This window comes from Podarcis erhardii, assembly GCF_964252035.2.
Source record: "Podarcis erhardii genome assembly, chromosome: 5".
Taxonomy (NCBI): domain Eukaryota; kingdom Metazoa; phylum Chordata; class Lepidosauria; order Squamata; family Lacertidae; genus Podarcis; species Podarcis erhardii.
In genome coordinates this window covers 86,538,602-86,559,778 of record NC_138509.1, presented here as the reverse complement: position 1 = coordinate 86,559,778, position 21,177 = coordinate 86,538,602, and the positions used below count along the sequence as shown (strand labels likewise).

At 45.2% G+C, this 21,177-nt stretch overlaps 1 protein-coding gene across 2 annotated transcripts in view; it reads left to right on the top strand.

Annotated features, from left to right (window-relative positions):
• The window catches only part of PLD1 (phospholipase D1), a 136,049-nt gene that overhangs the window by 106,135 nt on the left and 8,737 nt on the right, over positions 1-21,177 (top strand). For both annotated transcript variants that reach the window (XM_081862202.1, XM_081862201.1), the window contains exons 20-23: positions 2,706-2,794; positions 12,017-12,130; positions 13,533-13,582; positions 15,666-15,800. In XM_081862202.1, the coding sequence (XP_081718328.1) occupies positions 2,706-2,794; positions 12,017-12,130; positions 13,533-13,582; positions 15,666-15,800 (388 nt within the window). The remainder of the gene's footprint in view (positions 1-2,705; positions 2,795-12,016; positions 12,131-13,532; positions 13,583-15,665; positions 15,801-21,177) is intronic.

Genomic DNA, 21,177 nt, shown 5'->3' with positions numbered 1-21,177 from the left:
TCATTTGGCCCAATCCCCTGCAATGTAGGAATCTTTTGCCGAATGTGGGGCTCGAACCAACGACCTTGAGATTAAATGTCTCATGCTCCTATCTTGAGTTAGCCCAGAGACAATGAGAGGAAGAGCCAACTGATTCCAGTTTTGTTCCCAACTTTTGCCCCCATTGACCCATACTTCCCACCCCACCCTGTCCCACACCCCTAGTGGTAACTGGTGGCCACTGGGACTCTTAGGGCAGAAGTCAGGTAGCCCAGCAAGAGGTGGCACCAGATCCAAGGGCAGGCAGAGCCAACTAGTTCTCGTTTTGTCCCCATCCTCCTCCCTAGTGAGTTCTACAGAGGCAACATTGAGACTAAGAGGAAGGAGGCAGACAGCTAGGGCCACCCTTGGACTGGTTGTAAGTGAGAAGGTGGACAATGTCCAGGCAGACTGAGGTTGGTGGGGCAGCGTGCCATTTTGTAGAGTCATAGAATTGTAGGGTTGGGAGGGACCCTGAGGGTCATCTAGTTTAAACCCCTTCAGTGCAGGAATCTCAGCTATGCCAGTTGGCCACCCAACCTCTCTGCTTATTTGAAGATGGCTATCATATCTCCTCCCAGTCTCCATTTTCCCAGGCTAAACATACCCAGTTTGACCCAATGGACCAGCCTCCACCGATTACAATGAATTTGAGTAGAATTTGTATAGGTTTCACCTCTTTTGGGTTGCAGCCTGGCTTAGAAACATCCTTCTCCTTTTCACCAGCATATTGGTCTTCTGAGAAACCCCCTGTGTGTTGCCAAGGATTGTGGGATCCATCCCAGGCTGCGTTCTTTGGTTTCACAGTGGGCTGGCTAGACCTGTTAATAATAATAATAATACATTTCATTTATACCCTGCCCTCCCCAGCCAAGACCAGGCTCAGGGCGGCTAACAACCAATAATAAAAATAAGTTGATAAAAATACAACTTAAAAAACAAGATTAAAATACAACATTAAAACATTAAGATGCATCCTCTTCACAGGAGGAGAAAGGAAAGAAGAAAGAGGGGGAGGGAATCAAATTGATTCTAAGCCAAAGGCCAGGTGGAACAACTCTGTCTTACAGGCCCTGCGGAAAGAAATCAGATCCCGCAGGGCCCTGGTCTCATGAGACAGAGCGTTCCACCAGGCCGGAGCCAGTGTTGAAAAGGCCCTGACTCTGGTTGAGGCTAATCTAACTTCCTTAGGGCCCAGGACCTCTAGGGTGTTGCTATTTATGTACCCTTAATGTCGCTGTGGGTTAAACTTGCCGATCAGAAGGTCGGCGGTTCGAATCCCCGCAGCGGAGTGAGCTCCCGTTGTTCGGTCCCTGCTCCTGCCAATCTAGCAGTTTGTGTTTTTTTTAAAAATTAATTTTTTATTGATTTTCAACACAGATTAAAAACAAAACAACACACACACACATAAACAAACAAAAACATACAAACATGTATAATTTCAAAACCTTTTTTTCATAAACCTTGTTTCCCCGACTTCCCCTTACCTCCCCTTTTCTGCATCCCTATTCTAACTTTTTTTTCAGCAACTCCTCACCCCAATCCATTAATACCATCTTCTTATTATAATTTATTCTCATACTTAATCAATTACAGCTGTAATTCTATATTTTCTTTTCCCTTGACATTTTAGCACTCATGAATTGTACAACAGTTCTTAAGATATACTTTAAATTTCTTCCAATCTTCTTCCACCGTCTCTTTTTCTTGGTCACGGATTCTGCCAGTCATCTCCGCCAATCCCATATAGTCGATCACCTTCGTCTGCCATTCTTCCAGCATGGGTAGTTCTTGTGTCTTCCAATACTTCGCTAAAAGGATCCTTGCTGCTGTGGTAGCGTACATAAAAAACGTCCTATCCTTCCTTGGCACCAATTGGCCGACCATGCCCAGGAGGAATGCCTCTGGTTTCTTGTAAAACGTACACTTAAGTACCTTCTTAATTTCATTATAAATCATACCAATCTAGCAGTTTGAAAGCACGTCAAAGTGCAAGTAGATAAATAGGTACCATTCCAGCGGGAAGGTAAACGGCGTTTCCATGTGCTGCTCTGGTTCGCCAGAAGCGGCTTAGTCATGCTGGCCACATGACCCGGAAGCTGTCTGCGGACAAACGCCGGCTCCCTCGGCCTATAGAGCGAGATGAGCGCCGCAACCCCAGAGTCGGTCATGACTGGACCTAATGGTCAGGGGTCCCTTTATCTTTACCTTAAGGTCCTCCGTGGGGCAAACCAGGAGAGGCAGTCCCGTAGGTACAAGGGTTCTAGGCTTTGCCATTGGGTTAGACTTTGCCATTGCCTCACACAAATGGAAGGCACTGATAACAAACCCTTGCTAGCTGGTTTATGATGACAGCTTACATCAGCTACCACAGCCATGCTCTCTGAGGCTGATAAGAGTCATAGTCCTTATGACTCTGGAGGCACCAGATGGATGGGCCTAGAGTGTATCTGGTGCTCTCCTAAGGTTGCACAGGAAGACTGGTAACTGGGCAAGCAATCTTTCAGAAGAGCTTGTCTGCTATTACTGATCTCATCACCAGCGTAGCTATGATAAGTTTCCAAGGAGCCTCAAGCTTCCACATTTGAAAACTACTGCCTTGGCAGCTACTTCTTACAGCAGCTATCAGATTTATGAACAGCGCAGTCATTTCCCGCTTCTTTCTGTTTTGCTTTCCCACACCATAGAACCAGTTTTTCATTAGCTGTGCGGACGACAAAGTTGTATCGAACCGGATTGGTGATGCCATCGCTCAACGCATCCTCAAGGCGCACAGGTAATCTTGCTGAAAAACACATTCTGGGTGGGAATGAAGAATGCAGCAGGGGAAATTTTGTTTCTAAGCCAAATACCTCAGCACAGACTTTAAAAAAGCATTTCTGAAGTCATTTTTCAGGGGAAAGTGGAGAACTCAAAAAACGTTAAAAGACAAGGTGACAAGGGTGAGATGGGATCACAAACTGGTTTTCCTTTAGTGATTATAATATATGGAAACTAACATGAAGATAACTAGTTCTTGGACTTGGTGAACCACGAAGACAGTATTTACCAGTTCATGTAAAATTATTTTATGTAATTAAACTTTTGGACCTGGTGGGACAAATGATCTTGCAAATGATGTCAGGGTCCTGGTAGGCACTGCTGTCTACATTGTCTATAATGGCACCATTTTGCTCATCATGTTTTGCTACCACTTCCATCAGTGGTTCTGGCATTCCTTGCAGCTTGGGGCAGCTTGGTGTGTATAATGTCTGTATGAATTTTCAGGGAATGGGTGGAAATATTTGATCCAGCTGCAAATTAACTGAGTTACAAGTGTATATACTACAGGGTGTTTTTCTGAGTAGACCTTTGCGACAAAGAGATTGTGTGTGTTCAGTTCAGGGGCACCTGGGCACTGCAACATCTGGGCCCATTATCCAGTATATATCTCTACTACCTTCTTCTTCTTCTTCTTTGGCGATCACTTGTAACCGAGTAAGATTGTCTTCCATAAACACGGTTTTAACAATGAGTCCGTAAGTGACTGTGGAGGCCAGTTCTGGATCCACACGTCCTTCCACAGTGGGGACATTGGTTTCTGGGTGGGAGTTGATCGCGGTGTAGATTTGCCAAGCGTGCCTTCCTCTTAGCACGTTTCTCCCTTGCGTCCTGAGTTCGAGTGTCTTCATTTGGTAAAGTCTGTTCCCCAACTGGAGTGCTCACAGGCCAGTGTATGATTGGTGTAACAGTGGAAAGGGCCTCTGAAACAAATTCACTCCTAATAGTTATTTGCACCTGCTTACTTTTGGGGGCCCAGGTTGATGCTGACAGCCTGGTTGTTGTTCTTCCTTTCCTGCTCCTAAATGCCTGAGGGGATACCTTTGAATGTTTGCATTTCTGCTTCTTTAATCATTTAAGCTCAGTGGTGCAGGGCGTGGGTGATTTCTCGACAGAAAGCAACTGGCTTTTAAGCAGGAAGAATAAAGGCTCTCCACCCACTGGGGAATTCTAATATGATTAATCTGTGGATCGTTGCAGTGTTCCTAGGCCTTGTCTCTGGAAAGTGATCGAGGATGTTTACAGTTTGCCCTGCGTTTCCAAAAGGCAAGCTAGTATATCAAGCCTTGCAATCACGAAGAGCAGGCTGCATTTATCCAAAGCTGGAGAAGTCAATATAAATAAAGCCGAGGGTTTTCTGCGCGTCCACAAGATCGCTGTGAGAGGAAGGAAATTAAACAGCAATCTAAAATATAGAGGGTTGAGATGGGAAACAACACCCAGCACAATAAAACTTCGTTTAAGAGAAACAGACAGAGCCAGAAAGGCCAGAGAAGGAAAAACGAGTAGGTGTTTCTCTCCCCTGCATAGGGTAGGGGCGATTTGGATTGGGAGAAGGGAATAATTGTTTCCTCGTCCAGTTCTGTTGCTTCAGTTGAATGTGGATCATTCCAGCACATGCATTAAAGTAATAAACAAAAAACAGATCACAGATCTCCTGAGCAATCCATCCATAGACAGGGACAGGGCCAGACTCGCTAGAGCCGAGTGTGAACCTTCAAGTGTTTCTTAGCTCTTTCACCTTCTTGTATGTCTGTTGTTACCTGACTTCCCCTGTTGTAAACTGCCTGTTTCTCATTCCTGCCCTGGCTGAAAGTGTTCCAGACATTTTTGCAAAACCTGGGGATCTTGTTAGCAGAACCAATTATGCAAATGCACACACACATTAGCATAATTCTAATTGGAAGCCTTGGGTTTCCATGGTGCAGAAAATAGCACTTTTTCTTTTTAACAGCACAGTATATGCTTGCCTTGGTATAATTGTGATTCAGGTGGTGCAGTCGTCGTAGCAGAATGCATTCCTGTCAAACCAAACCAACTCATTCACAGCCTCCAGAGCCGTTTCTTGCAGTTTGCAGGAGCCTGGTCCCTAAGTCCGAGAGACTTGCTTCGCATAACCTGAACCCCACAACCAAGCTCCTCAACTTACAGAGCATAAGCCTGTTACAGCTATTTCCCATAACCCATGTTCCTTGCAGATGAACAAAATGTTCATTATCACAGAGTGTGTGAAATGTGGAATAACGAAGATCATGGCCACTGGTCCCATCACCTCCTGGCAAATAGAAGGGGAAGAAATGGAGGCAGTGAGAGATTTTACTTTCTTGGGCTCCATGATCACTGCAGATGGTGACAGCAGCCATGAAATTAAAAGACGCCTGCTTCTTGGGAGAAAAGCAATGACAAACCTAGACAGCATCTTAAAAATTAGAGACATCACCTTGCCAACAAAGCTATGGTTTTCCCAGTAGTGATGTATGGAAGTGAGAGCTGGACCATAAAGAAGGCTGATCGCCGAAGAATTGATGCTTTTGAATTATGGTGCTGGAGGAGACTCTTGAGAGTCCCATGGACTGCAAGAAGATCAAACCTATCCATTCTAAAGGAAATCAGCCCTGAGTGCTCACTGGAAGGACAGATCCTGAAGCTGAGGCTCCAATACTTTGGCCACCTCATGAGAAGAGAAGACTCCCTGGAAAAGACCCTGATGTTGGGAAAGATGGAGGGCACAAGGAGAAGGGGACAACAGAGGACGAGATGGTTAGATAGTGTTCTCGAAGCTACCAGCATGAGTTTGACTAAACTGCGGGAGGCAGTGGAAGACAGAAGTGCCGGGTGTGCTCTGGTCCATGGGGTCACGAAGAGTCGGACATGACTAAACGACTAAACAACAACAACAACACATGCTCTGAACAGGGACGCAGGTGGCGCTGTGGTCTAAACCACAGAGCCTAGGGCTTCCCGATCAGAAGTTGGCAATTTGAATCCCCAAGACGGTGTGCGCTCCCGTTGCTTGGTCTCAGTTCCTGCCAACCTAGCAGTTCGAAAGCACATCAAAGTGCAAGTAGATAAATAGGTACCGCTCCGGCAGGAAGGTGAATGGCGTTTTCGTGTGCTGCTCTGGTTCGTCAGAAGCAGGTTTGTCATGCTGGCCACATGATCCAGAAGCTGTACGCCGGCTCCCTCGGCGAGTAAAGCGAGATGAGCACCGCAACTCCCAAGTCCTCCGTGACTGGACCTAACGGTCAGGGGTCCCTTTACCTTTTACATGCTCTGAACAGCTTTGCACCACCACCTATAAGCATCCACTGATGGTTAAACTATACATGAAGTTAAATAACTTTGCATTCCATGCAAATTTATAACCATATAAATGATACACTCGTGTTAATGCCGCCAACAACTTCGAACCAAGCAATGTTGGGTGGCGTTGTGGAACAGATCAGTTCCCTGTCTGATCGCCCAGTGTGCAGTCTGAACAGCCCAGTAGGACTGCTGAGGAAAACCCTTGGAAATTACCAGTGGTGCAACCCCATTGTGGCACAGGCCGTGCAACTGGGGTCCTGCTGACAACCATGTTTGAGATCCTGTCCAGTGCCATTTCCAGTCTCCCACCATGTAATGCACTTTGGCCCCAATCCTGATGTTCAAGGCTGGGAATGGCCACCGGGACCACATAACACTGGTCCTGTGAGATCTGCATTGGCTCCCAGTACGTTTCCGAGCACAATTCGAAGTGTTGGCACTGACCTTTAAAGCCCTAAATGCCCTCAGTCCTGTATACCTGAAGGAGCGTCTCCACCCGCCATCGTTCAGCCCAGTCGCTGAGGTCCAGCTCTAAGCGCCTTCTGGCGGTTCCCTCATTGCAAGAAGTAAGGCTACAGGGAACCAGACAGAGGGCCTTCTCAGTAGTGGCGCCCGTCCTGTGGAACACTCTTCCATCAGATGTCAAGGAAATAAACAGCTATTTAAAGCAGCTATTTAAGCAGCTTAAAAGACATCTGAAGGCAGCCCTGTTTAGGGAAGTTTTTAATATTTAATGCTGTGTTGTTTTTAACACTCGATTGGGAGCCGCCCAGAGTGGCTGGGGAAACTCAGCCAGATGAGTGGGGTATAAATAATAATTTGTTGTTGTTGTTGTTGTTGTTGTTGTTGTTGTTGTTATTCAAGAGACCGAGGCACCCTGGCCAGAGCAGAGAAGTTTCTACCCACTCTCCTGCCTCTGGCACCTGCCTGCCTGCTTTCCCCCTGCTACCCCAGCTCAGATGTGCTTGGAAAGGGCGCCAAACGCCAGGAGGGAGGCAAGCTGGGAAAAGAGGGCAGCATCTGGCTGGGGGAAGGTAGCTGCGCAAGGGAGGAAAGGAAGGAAGAAGACACCAACATGCAGAAAATATTGGGGGGGGCTGGCTCCCCTAAATATTTTTTTGGGAGGTGAAGGGCCCCGGGCCCCATAGAGTTGGCACGTATGGTCCATATGTGTGATCCATATGCAGTGTGCATGCACTTTCTCAGTCTTTTTGCTCAGCAAGTAAGAATCAGCATCTGCATAGAGATCTCCCTTGCTGGATCAAGGTGAATTAAGTATAATTATATGAAATCTCCATTACAGTATGTTCACTATGAAATTTTTGAGGGTGGCTTGAACGGGGAGTAGGTACTAATATATGAATCCCCTGGGTCTCATGCAAAAGACAAATTAGCTCTTGCATAAATATTTCAACCTTAATGGAGGGGCTTGATGGAGTTTTCCACCCGAGCGTAAGGACCTCTTTGTTCTTTAGGCAGTACACAGCATATATAATTAATTAGCTCAATATCGACATTCCTAGATTTTCTGGTTGTGGTTTCCCCTCCCTCTGAGCTGGCCATGCTGCTTTTGAATGATGAAAATGGAAAGCTCATAAGTGATTTATTTTTGTAATTAATTTTGGCAAGTATCAACTAATACTCCTTGCGCCCAAGCTCTTTGCCTTGTCTCATTCAGACGCCTTTAATTTAAGGCGAAACCCGTGGGTCTGAATGATAACAATGAGCGAATGAACCTCGATTTTAATTTTTTTTACAGAAACAAAAATGCACCACTTCATTATTTTCACGTGCCATTCATTTTAGGAAGCGGTCAGTTAAAAAGACTATATACCAAGTTTTCCCATCGGTGCCAATTTCAAACACCTATAGTGGTGTTTGGGAGTGGCACAGTGTAGATTGTTTGAGGATTGCAGTTTTATGACCTGATAGTCAATGTGACTTGGAGTGTGTTGAAAGCACTTAACCACTAGAATACAGGAGCTGCCTTATACCAAGTGAGATGATTGGTCCACTTTGCTCACTCTTGTCTACACTGATTGGCAGCTGCTCTCCAGGGTTTTATGCAGGTGGCCTTTCCCATCCTTACCTGGAGATACCGAGAATTTTACCTGAGACCTTCTTCATGCAAAGCAGAATCTGTAGTCCTGAGCTATGCCTTACAAGGCTCTTCTGTGCTGAACAGATGCTTGTCTGTTGGGATAATTCCTAGTTCTCCTTGCCTGTCCTGCTGATGTCCTTGTGATCCTTGTCAATCACTTTCCTTTGCTTTCTTTGCTGCCGAACTGCAGATTGTAAACTCCCTGGACGGCGGGTTGCAGGCTGCCTCTCTTTTGCTTGTGTAATTCTGTAATGCTCCATGCATTTCGATGACACTGTAAAACAATGAATAGCGAGCTGACAATCACCTTACCTATTTGACGGTGCTTGGATTCAACCGTGCAGACGCATGCTTATGGGGCCTTTGTAGCCAGAAGAACAAACTATGCACAGATACTCGTGCAACATATGGGTTGAGATATGTTTCCTAATTTGTGGACCCCCCCCCAGAAGTGCATTCTCAGTTTTACTAATGGAAATACTGTAATTGCTTTTGCAATCTAGAAAATTATTTCAATTACGACTTTGTGGTAAAAGATGGCAACGTTCCCATTTATTTCTGAGCCCAGTATTAACTGCAGAAAATGCATCTGAATATTTGTTGTTTTATAAATACTAGTCCTAGGAAGAATTACTAGGAAATGCTGTATCTGCCTGGTAGAATCTCTAATGGTTTTCAGTGTTTCCTGGAGTTTTATCCAAACTATAAGATGCTCGCCACCTGGTGGTTGTTTCCTACCCTTTTGGCTTACGAAAAAAGCAAGTGTTACTCAGTTTTAGCACCCCTGAATATGGGTGCCTGGAAAGTCAGACTCCATATGAATGATAATTAGCTGAGATGTAATTGCCTGGCAAATTACTGAGTTAAAAATAAATAAGGAGAGGGACTCAAAGGGTGTCTCTGGAAATGAAACTGTACAGAAATTGACTGGCCAGCATAATAATCATCTATCTGTCAGCCAGAATAAAAACAAATATGTTATGAGGGAGAATGGAGTTTGCAAATTGCTCTGCAATTGTGGCAAGCTTCTAATGGACTTGGCTGCTGAAAACACAGGGTGGGATTCACCTAATGAATCTCGGCAGTGGAAGCCCTGTGCAGGGACTACTGCATGTACAATGCGGTTTCCTCCTCTTTCCCCCTCCCCAGAATTGGCTCTGAGAAACCCCAGAACAGTGTGCAGGGGAAAGAGAGGGAGGAATCATTCCATCTGGCCAGCTGAAATGCCAGCGGATGGAAGGATAGGAAGAGCGGAACGTTGAATTCCATCCACTATTTCTATCATTTTTTTAAAGGATGCACTCAGAAGTAAAGGTGTTGTGAATTCTGACCTTGAGCACTAACAGCATATCTGCACAGCAAACTTATATCAGTTTCTATCCATATATCCTGTATGAGCTGTCATGGATTCCACCAGAGAATTATGGGAATTGTAGTTTGATGAGAGTGTTGAGTTCCCTCTGGGCCCTCACCTGACACCTCACACACACACCAGCACTAAAGTACCCAGAGTTCATTGCGGAGACACACAGGTGATTCACACAGAGCACAGCTAAACTTTCAAAAGATGCAGTGATAGCTGCCACAATCGCTATTAAACAAGTCTGCAGTGTATATGTTTTCATTTCGCCCATTGAAGGTGAAGGGAACCAGCTCCCAACCCTTTCTAGAAATTCAATAATGGCCTGTGACAAATCTGTGGTGCCATCACGCTTGAAATTCTGGGTATATTTATGGTTGAGTTGGAAGAGGTGCAGAAAAGGGCAACTGAAATGATCAAGGGATTTGAACAACTTTCCCGCGAGGAAAAGGGCACAGCATTTGGGTGCCTTTTCCGCCTGGAAAAAGGTCAAGTAAGGGAGACACAATAAGGGGGGTATGTGGTATGGAGAAACTGCCGGGGAGGGGGAATCTGTTGCTCTTCATAAACTTTGGATCATCATTTCTGTCAGCCCTAGTAAGCATGGCCAATGGTCAGGGATGATGGATGTTGTAGTTCAGCAATATCTGAAGGGCTACAAGTTCCTCATCCCTGGAATCAGGAGACATTTTCCTTCCCCCCCCCCTCTCTCTCTCTCACCTTACAAGTACCAGGAGACATGCAATGAATCCAAATGTTGGGCGATTCACACAGAGCACAGCTAAACTTTCAGAAGACGCAGTGATAGCTGCCACCATCAGCTTGAGGCTTGTCCAAACTTACCTTTCACCCGTTCTTTCTGGGCATGGACTGCACTTTAAAGCTCTGGGTTTGTTGGTTTGTTTTTCTCTGGTGCTTCCTCCGTGAAAACCTGCTCTTTAAAGCTCCGTTGGAACAAACAGTATTCTGTGGAAAACCTAAATTTATGGTTGCTTCGGTAGAGCGCTAAAGAGCAGGTTTTCGCAGGGAAAGCTCTGGGGCGAAACAACAACGACAACTCGGAGCTTTTAAGTGCAGACCTGGGGCAAAACGTAAGCGTGGGTAAGCCCTTCGCTGGCTTTATGCCTGGCAGACAAATTCACGAAGGAAAAGGCTAGGAATGGCTACTAGTCATGATGGCTGTAGGCTACCTCAGAGGCTGATTGTCTCTGCATACCAGTCGCTTGGGTACACAAGTGGGAGAAGGCTATTTTCCCTCATGCTCTGCTTGTGGTCTTTTCACTGAGCATCTGGTTGTCCACTGACGGAATCCTGCCGTCATAGATGGTGCTTAGCATAGCATAGAAAGAAGACACAATGAGGCAGTGAGTATTCTCATAATGGCCGGACAGCCCCTTCCAACCTCTCTCTTCCGGCAACTTTTAATTATCCTTTGTCCTCCCAGCCGCATGGCCATTTCCCCAAAGTCTCTTGTTACCTCATCCGGTCAAGGCTTTTATTGCCCCTTTACCATATAAGGTAATCATTGCCCAGAGGAATGTCAGGGGGCACCCTGCAGTATTTACAAGCCTCTGCCTTGGCTTTATGACTCCCACAGTCCACAGTGGGTAGCAGGGATGCTGGACTAGATAAATCTTTGATCTGACCCAGCAGGGCTTTTCTAACATTCTTACAATATGTTCCTGCCCCAGTCCCTTGCCAGTGCTGTGGAGATCTGTTCACACTGGGGAGCCAGTGTGGTGTAGTGATTAAGAGTGATGGACTTGTAATCTAGTGAACCGGGTTCGCTTCCCCGCTCCTCCACATGCAGCTGCTGGGTGACCTTGGGCCAGCCACACTCCTTTGAAGTCTCTCAGCCCCACTCACCTCACAGAGTGTTTGTTGTGGGAGAGGAAGGGAAAGGAGATTGTTAGCCGCTTTGAGACTCCTTTGGGTAGTGATAAAGCGGGATATCAAATCTATACTCTTACTGTTCCATGTTTTATCCTTCCTTATCTTTGGGGGGGGGGGGCGAGAGCAGCAGTATCACTGAACTATAGAGGCCAGAATTATGGAAGGTCATATCCAAGAGCAATATTATGATAGATCATTACCTAACACCAGTGTTGGCAAACAGATATGGGGGGAAACCAGCTTTTAAATAAAATCTCAGGCTGACTTAAGAACTTCTGCAGCTTATTGTTATCATGATAATTTCAATTATATTATCATACATATTTTGGGTTTTGTTTCCCCCCCTTTGTATTTAACAGGCTCATCACTTGGCTATTTAAATTGGTTAACTGATCACTGCTTTAATAAAAGGAAGAACTTCTGTGTTTCATAAATCACATCACTATTTGGAGTTTCAGGGTTTCTTGTTCTGGGACTGGGGCAAGGTTGCCTCACCTTTTCTTGTGTTCTCTCTTCAGGGAAAACAAACGGTACCGAGTCTACGTAGTCATCCCACTGCTGCCAGGATTTGAGGGCGATATTTCAACAGGAGGAGGAAATGCACTTCAGGCGATCATGCACTTTAACTACAGGTATCTTGGGTTGTTCTGACTGCCGCAAATTATTTTGTTCTCAGCAATATGCTGTGGTGTGTTAGTGAAGGGAATCTAGGCAGCGCACCGCTGAGGTCAGCATCGGTCTTCGGTGGAGTCTCTCAGGCAAAGGGGTAAAAGGGAATCTGTGAATTCAGGCTTTGCCCCAGGATCCAAAGACCTGACGCATGGAAGACCTTGTGCACACCAGCTTGCACTCTGCAGGATAACAGTGTAATTAAAAAGGTAAATGATAACATGTAAGGGGGTAGGAGATGTTGGGGCCACCGGACAGAGTTGTAGGAACAAAGTTGGTGACTTGGGTGGTATCCAGTGTCCTTGTTCCAATCCGCACTCTCTCCAAATCTGCTCCAGGGGTGGATAAGGGGCATTGTGGAAAACCCAGAGCAGATTGAGCGGGTATCGAGGAGTGGGAGAGAGAGAAGAGAAAAGTTCTGTCTTGCAAGCATGAATTCTTGCAGTAGTGCAAGGAAGGACTTAGCATCGCTGTGGAAACCAGCCCTTGGATTTATAAACAGAAGCTTGGAGGGAGTGTGTTTGGTGTGGAAGGGTATTTTATAGTCAGTTGCCAAAACATGCTGAAGAGTTTTCAACCGTTCCTCTCCTCAGAGGCCTCCGTCAGAGGCACGAAGGGCCCTCTGTTTCCTCTTGCCAGTTCAAATAAATATGTGTTATTGCACATTTCTGTCAAATAGCCAGCAGAGGGAGCACAGGCTTTTTGTGTTGGGCCTTGCTACAAAAATCTCACAGAGCACATTTGCGCATTGGCTTTTTAATTAAGCTTTCGCCTTCTATTTCCTAGTATCTAGCTTATAGACAAGAGGCTGCAAAAGCAAAAGACCGCACTTAGGTGCTGTTTTCCCCAAACGTCATTTTCCTTTTTAAAAAAGTTGCTTGTAGGCCTGATTTGTGCACCGCAACTTGGCAGATGTGCCATGGCTCCCTCTGAGCCAGGCCTGCGACATGCAGCCGTGCTGTCAGAGTGACTCATGTGTATGATCCACTCCCTGGCGGGCCCATGGATCACTTAAATCATCCCGTGTCTGGAAATGGTATTGGGTGACTGATTGCTTCTGGCTTCCTACACATGTGGTGATTTAGGAGCATAAGACAATGCCTTATCCCGGATCAGATAAATCTAGCCCAGTGTTGTCTATTCTGACTGATAGTTGCTCTCCAGGATCCCAAGAAGGGATCACCAGCCCTGCAACATTTTGCCTTCCTTATGTTGTGTTGTTTTCCTTTGGAATCAATAGTGTTGCTTGACACCACCTCCCTGCTTTCTATATGAACGTATCTGTTGATTTTAATTAGCCCCATCCTTGTCACCCATTCACATACCACTGCTTTGTGAGTTTAATCGTGGCCTTAATTCTTCCAGGACCATGTGCAGAGGAGATAATTCGATCCTGGGACAGCTGAAAGCAGAGAGTAAGTGCTTTGCTTTGCTCTGTGCGCACTGCACACTGTTGGGCCTCGAGGAGACTAAAGTTTGATTGATACGCCATAAAGCACCCGTTAGCTGGCATAATTGCAGGATGGTAAAACCAGTAGCATAGGAGGCCTCCATTATTGTCAAGGAGATCTTCAGAATGAAGGAAGCGAAGTAGCAAAAGAACTGCTGAAACTGCTGGGTGTCTGCTGAAAACAGAATAGAGCTGCAGTTCTTGGCATCCCTTTGGATACGGCTGAAAATGAATTATTCCCTCCCGCCCCCAGCATTTTACTTGCTGATACTATGGTGAGCAGATTCCGTGGACTAGGTTATGTGATGGGTCGCTGTTAGGTAGAGTTGAGGGATGAATTCGATTAGTTCCCATTTTTAGTGAGAACCAGCACAAGGAGAAGGGGACGACAGAGGACGAGATGGTTGGACAGTGTTCTCAAAGCTACTAACATGAGTTTGACCAAACTGCGGGAGGCAGTGGAAGACAGGAGTGTGCTCTGGTCCATGGGGTCACGAAGAGTCGGACACAACTAAACAACAATGTCATTCGCATTTCCCAGAATAATGCAGACACCAAACGCAGCGACCCTTCGAAATCCACACTTTTCTAGACACTTTTCTAAACACTTCTCCAACCCAAAACATGTGTGCATCATGGGAAAGCATGTATTAAAATGCATACATTTGCAAAAATGTGCATGTTTTGCAAAACTAAGTTTATAGTAGGGGTATGGGGTACATTGTGGGTTCTGTGTTGGGACAATTGAGTGAATCATAGAATCATAGAGTTGGAAGAGACCACAAGGGCCATCGAGTCCAACCCCCTGCCAAACAGGATCAAACTCTGAACCATAATTATTTCTTGATTATTTTTTGCCTTTGGTTTATGCTACCTATAAGGTACAATAAGGAAGCTACAGCTGTTAACTCATACATTGACCTGGTAAGGTGGTCAGTACTGCAACTATTCTCAAACTGCAGTGGCAGAGATGCTTCCTAAACTTATAGAAAATATTATATTTGTGATATCTGACTCCTGGTTGGCTTCAAAAAAGTGGGCAGGCTGCCTCCTTGTCTTTCTCAGAGACTGGTCAAGATCAGGCAGGGCTTGGAAAAGTCCTTTGGAATTGTAGACATCGTTGCTGTTGTTAAAAAAATTATACACAACCCTTCATCCAAGGATCACAGGATGTTTTACAGTATAAAACCACAAAAATGCATTACATAATAACAAACAATACAATACCACCCCCCCCCTTATTATTAAAGTAATCTGGAAGATGGATGGAGTGACAAATTAGAACTATACCCAATGGTTATTGTAATGGGAAACTTAAGGGGGACAGTGTTCAGAATAGATAAATCCATGCAAATGTGCTAGTGGTAGCCAGAATTATAATTGCCAAAAACGAGGCAGGTGGATTGGGGGAGACAGAGAAACAGAAGGTGCCATCTATAAAAGAATGGAAAAAATGCAGTCTGGCACAAGATCTTAGTGTATTTTTAAAAAATGCCCATATTGTACAAGAAGTATGGGAAGGAGCAGTTGATATGCAAAAAGCTTAATTGACAGCTTGGCAGACATTTATTATTGGAAGAGCAAAACAATGTATTCAAATATCAGTAAAGCTGTTTTGTAGGCAATTTAATTAAAGAGCAATTTGTGTGTGTATGTCTATCTATCATCTATCATTATTCTATCTCTCTATCTATCTATTTTTTTATTTTTTGAAAAGTTGTGTTTGAGCCATACTAAGCTAGGAAAAGGAGAATGTTCATACAACAGTTTGCACCTATAGTGTGCCTTAAGGGCTGGATCTAGACACATTAAAAAAAAAGTTTCAGAAAAGCTTATAATGGGAAATCAAGTTGCCAAAGGAGCAAACTCCTTAGCGCCACCTAGTGTCACAGTGAAATGACTACCTCTTAATATTCTTACTATTCCTAGCACTTCTGTGCAGCTACTATTAGCTGCTTTATATGGTGCTGTTAGTTGTCCCACTGCCACACGTATTCCTAAAGCCTCTCTTTTCCCCCTTCCCTTTCCCACCACTTGGCACGCTTCAGTTGGAGACCAGTGGATTAATTACATTTCGTTCTGCGGACTCCGAAACCACGCCGAGCTGGAAGGAAAGCTTGTGACAGAATTGATCTACGTTCACAGCAAGCTGATGATTGTGGATGACAACACAGTCATCATTGGTAAGTGAGAAGCTTGTTAAATAAGAATGTTTTGTTACAAAGCATTTCAATTAAAACTCCTCTGCAGGTTTTGGGGTTTTTTCTAGGGTCTGTCCAACCCTAGGACTGGTGCTGCTGCTGCGCTGATTGCTCAGCTCAAAGTAGCATCCTTAAGCTGATACAGTGGTACCTTGGTTCCCAAACTTAATCCGTTCCGGAAGTCTGTTCCAAAACCAAAGCGTTCTAAAACCAAGGCGTGCTTTCCCATAGAAAGTAATGCAAAATGGATTAATCCGTTCCAGACTTTTAAAAGCAACCCCTAAAACAGCAATTTAACATGGATTTTACTATCTAACGAGACCATTGATCCATAAAATGAAAGCAATAATCAATGTACTGCACTATAAAATAAATAAGACCGTATTGTAGATGATAAAAATTTATATATATTTTTTCTTCATGCACTGATGATAGTCATTGTTTGGATATTGGGCTATTATTCATTTCTGCAGTCACACAGTCAATCAATCAGTAGCTGAACTGGTTTCCACGCAGTCACAAAAACAAGTCGCAAAAATGAAGTCACAAGCCAGTCACAAGTCAGTCCCATAAAATGAAGAACAAGTCACAGTGAAAAAAACACACACAAAATCCACACAAGCAAAAATGCAAAAAAGAGCAAAAACAAAAGCTCCAAATATCACCTCTTTGTTGCGTGGGTGCTTGGGACTCAGCAGCCGACAGACTCAACAGGAAGCCTCTGATTAGCAGCGGGGGACTCAATTTACAAATGAAACACACTCAACAGGAAGTGGAACATGTTCAGCTTCCAAGGCAAAGTTCACAAACCAGAACACCTACTTCCAGCTTTGCAGTGTTCTATTTCCAAGCTGTTCATAAACCAAGGTACCACTGTATTAGCATCAGGAGAAGTATATTTGCCCCCGAAATGCAACATAAATCGTGACCAGCACATGATAAAGATCAGCCATGGGACACTGGAAGTCAAAGACTGAAGGAGCAAGCTGTGAGGGAAACTTGAGTTAAAGGGTCAGTACAGATTCAGATGTTTGCAGATGTCCAGGAAGCAGCTGACCAGACCCAGGGATGTTTATGTGGGACTTTCAGTCCTTCTGGGAGCAAACGAAGGCATGAAGAAATGAATAAATTATTATTATTATTATTATTATTATTATTATTATTATCTGAAGAAACTGCAGTGAGGTAGAATGCTTTGCTGACACTTTCCAGGTCCTCTCATGCAGATTGGAAGATTGAGGGTCCCTGACGCTAAACTCTAGGCCCAAAGGAGGATCAACTCCTTATTTTTTTAATAAAAAAAAATACTGGTAAATTATGTAAGACTTTTGCAAAGGGCACCCAGGCTCAGTCACCTCTATCAACCTGTAACCAAATCCCGCTAGACATTCTCCCTCTTGCATTTCTCCTTGTGCTGCAGCTTTGACAAAAGCTCACCAGGCACAAAAGGAACGGCAACTTTAAGCGAGACTCCCCTGGCTTGATTATTGCACTCGGTGCAGTTTGGCATAACTGGGAGGAAATGATGCCCAAATCACCGACAGGAAAGAAATTTGCCCTTCTCTGTGACGGTCTTCTGCAGGGAACTGGGCCCATCTGGCGCGTCTCAAACTTGGGATCTGCCTTGAAACTTTGGCGACTTGTCATCTGCTCTTCAAAGTACAGAACATGCTGTGAAATTTGGATGCTTTAGGCTGACATGTGTGCTCTATCGGCTCCTTTTCCAAGGGATTTGGGGAGGGAGGAGGGGGATGTGTTGACAACAAGGCAGTCATCTTCCTGCTTCTCTTCTCTCCTGCTAGTGGTTGCAGAGGGCAGACTTTACTCATTCTCCTTCTCGATCTCAGAATAGGAAGTAGACACAGCCTTGTTTAGGTTGCCTTCCAAGAAAGCTGTTGCACCAGTAGGAGCGTTGTGTACGGTAGACATTTTGCCCAAGAATCCAAAACGGCAAAAATCATGGTGCTGCTATTTCCTGTCCCCAGAGTGTCACGGCCAGGTCAACGGGCAATTGAAGTCCCGTCTGAGGACGTCGGGACCGGGGGCAAGATGGTGGGGTGGGAGCAGAAACGTGAGTCCAGAAATCAGGGGGTCTGAGGGTCAGGAATCAGGGGGGCACGAAGTCAAGGGTCTGAGGATCGAGAAGCAAGGAGTCAAGGAGCCGAGGTCCAAGGATCAGGAAGCAAGGAGCGAAACGCAGGAAGGCAGGAAATGTGTTGCTGTGGCAAAGAGCCGAAGCAAAATGCTGACCTTATATCCCTTCCCGGCTCTTGCCACCAGGTGCAGTGAGTTACCAAGCGGCCTCACCTTGCCTCTCCAGAACAAACTTAGGAAGGCCCCAGTCCTGCGAAGCCCTACTGGTCACAGGGCCTGGCTCCTGCACACACTCCTGACACAGAGTATCTTGCTTATTGTATTACTTAAATGTTTCTCAATTTTAATGAAAACTACCCAGAGTGATGTGCAGCACATTAACACAACCTCAATGAGAACACCTGGATAGTTGTAAACAAATCATCCACTGAAGCAAAGGAAGACACACCTCTGGAAGGTGTTTCTTATATGGCTGGCATTAAGTGGAGCTGAAAAGGCTTCCTTCAAAGAAAAATTTTTGAGTAACATTAAAGAGAAGGCTGGGATGTGGGTGGCGCTGTGGTGTAAACCACTGAGCCTTGGGCTTGCTGATCGGAAGGTCAGCGGTTCGAATCCCTGCGACAGGGTGAGCTCCCATTGTTCAGTCCCAGTGACTGCCAACCTAACAGTTCGAAAACATGTCAAAGTTCAAGTAGATAAATAGGTACCACTCCGGCAGGAAGGTAAACAGCGTTTCCGTGCACTGTTCTGGTTTCACCATTAGTGGCTTAGTCATGCTGGCCACATGACCTGGAAAAACTCTGCGGACAAGCATCAGCTCACTCGGCCAGTAAAGCGAGATGAGGGCTGCAACCCCAGAGTCATTTGCGACTGGACTTAACTGTCAGGGGTCCTTTACCTTTACCTTTAAAGAGAAGGCTAGAGTCTTTGGGGGGGGGGAGTCTCATCATGGAGGTGGGTTTCATGGATTTTTTTGCCTTAAAACACCATAATTTCCTGATCTAGCAATGCTGTGTAAGCCAAGGAGGTCAATTTGATTTGAATTAATTTTATAATGAAATGATTTTAGAATGTTGTACTATTTTATTGTTGTTAGCCGCACTGAGCCCAGCTTCGGCTGGGGAGGGCGGGATATAAATAAAATTTATTATTATATTATTATTAATGAGGCTAAAATATTGGAGCAGGTAACCAAGGCTGAGTCAGAACCAAACTAGACTTTGCACAGGACACACACACAGTTCAGTTATTTTAATTAAAGACATCCACACAAAAAAACCTTGGATTTGATCAGTGACACAGTGATATGACAGGAATGGTTTGAAGACTGGGGCAAAGCTTTGAACCTTTTTTCCTCTAAGCGTATTTTGCTCAAAATCCCTACTTTTTCGCCTGCAGGGAAAATATGTTTTGGCTTTTCCTCTGTGGATTTTAAAAAAAACATATAGCTGAAGGGAGGGTTCAGTTTTTAGTATGAAAATGGGCAGAGTGTTAAGGTGCACCTCCCCTTTCTGATTGCAGCCTCCTGTGTCTTGTTAGTTATTTTTAAAGGACTGGAAATAGTTACTTTCCAGGGCCCCTGCATATCTCTGTTTTATTGTGCATTCATGATGTCTTGTGTTCATGATGCTATCAGGGCAGTCATATGTGACACGTTTTCAATCCTGTTTGTGTCTGCAAATGTTTTGGGGCAGGCATCCTTGCCTTGTTTCCAATTGGTGCGTATCCTGTCTATATGCTTCTCAGATGAAGCAAACACTACTTCCTTGTCCCTGGGATGGATGAATAGATCCCTGTGACACTGGACTGCTGGCCTCACAAAAAGCAGCAACACTGACAGCTACCACAACATTTCCCATGTTCCGCTTTAGGCAATTTTCCCCCCCTACCTAGCAGACATTTCGGTCTTACAGTGTAGTTGCAACGCTCGGCAGAAACAGCTTGGAGCTGCTGGAGAAATTAAGCTCCAGACTTCTTTCTTCTTCATTTGGATTGAGAATTGTTTAACCTCTCATATGCTGGAGTTTATGAAGCATGGGGTATGTCTTCCTCTCTTTCCTGCACTCCTGCTGCTGCTTCTCCCCACTGTGTCATTGGCTGTTTTTATGGGGTTTTGATTCTTTCTACTAGGAGCTGCCTTTGACATCAAGGCTGCCTTAACAGATCTTCATGTCCAGATCCCCGTTGCTCCAATTGTGGATAATGTTCACAAGGCATTTATATTGGTCGCCTTCAGAGTTTGCACAAATCAGCAGAGGTAATTCAGCCTCCACTGCTCTGTTGCCTGCTGGTGAAAGGAAGAGTTTTCAGCTGGTTGGAGAACTTATGTGGCCCCGTGGATAGTTTTAATAAAAGCTGAAGGTAGTGTGATGGAGGCATTGTTGCCCACCAAAACAGATTTTGCAGGTATTCGTAGTTCTATGGTTGGTAAAAAGATGTCTGGAGACCAGGAATGAGACACAGCATATAGAAGGGGGTCTTGGGTGACCACTTACATAAAAAGAGATGTTTTTAAAGAAACAGTTACCAATTTGCATGAGCTCATATACACATGCACATTTAGCAACGGTTATTGTAATTTCCACGGGACACGGGTGGCACTGTGGGTTAAACCACAGAGCCTAGGACTTGCCGATCAGAAGATCAGTGGTTCGAATCCCCGCGACGGGGTGAGCGCCCATTGTTCGGTCCCAGCTCCTGCCCACCTAGCAGTTCGAAAGCACTTCAAAGTGCAAGTAGATAAATAGGTACTGCTCCGGCGGGAAGGTAAACGGCGTTTCCATGCGCTGCTCTGGTTCGCCAGAAGCAGCTTAGTCATGCTGGCCACATGACCCGGAAGATCTATGCCGGCTCCCTCGGCCAATAAAGCGAGATGAGCGCCGCAACCCCAGAGTCAGCCACAACTGGATCTAATGGTCAGGGGTTCCTTTACCTTTACCTTATTGTAATTTCACTATGCATCTTGCTGTAGTGAAGAAGACTGTGGCCAGGTGACCTGTGTGTCTACTGGTGATGGGTGGCTTCAGGTTCCCTGCCGCTCTTCCTTTTTGGGGATTCTTTTAAACTGCACTAGGACCAGATGGAGGACTTTCCTCTGTAAATTAGGATCCACATCACAACCCACATTGCAACCTTTGTCGGTTTCAAAACAGTGTTCCCCAAACTTAGGCCTGTTTTTTGGACTACAACACCCATCATTCCTAGCTAGCAGGACCAGGGGTCAGGGATGATGGGAGTTGTAGTCCAAAAACAGCTGGAGACCCAA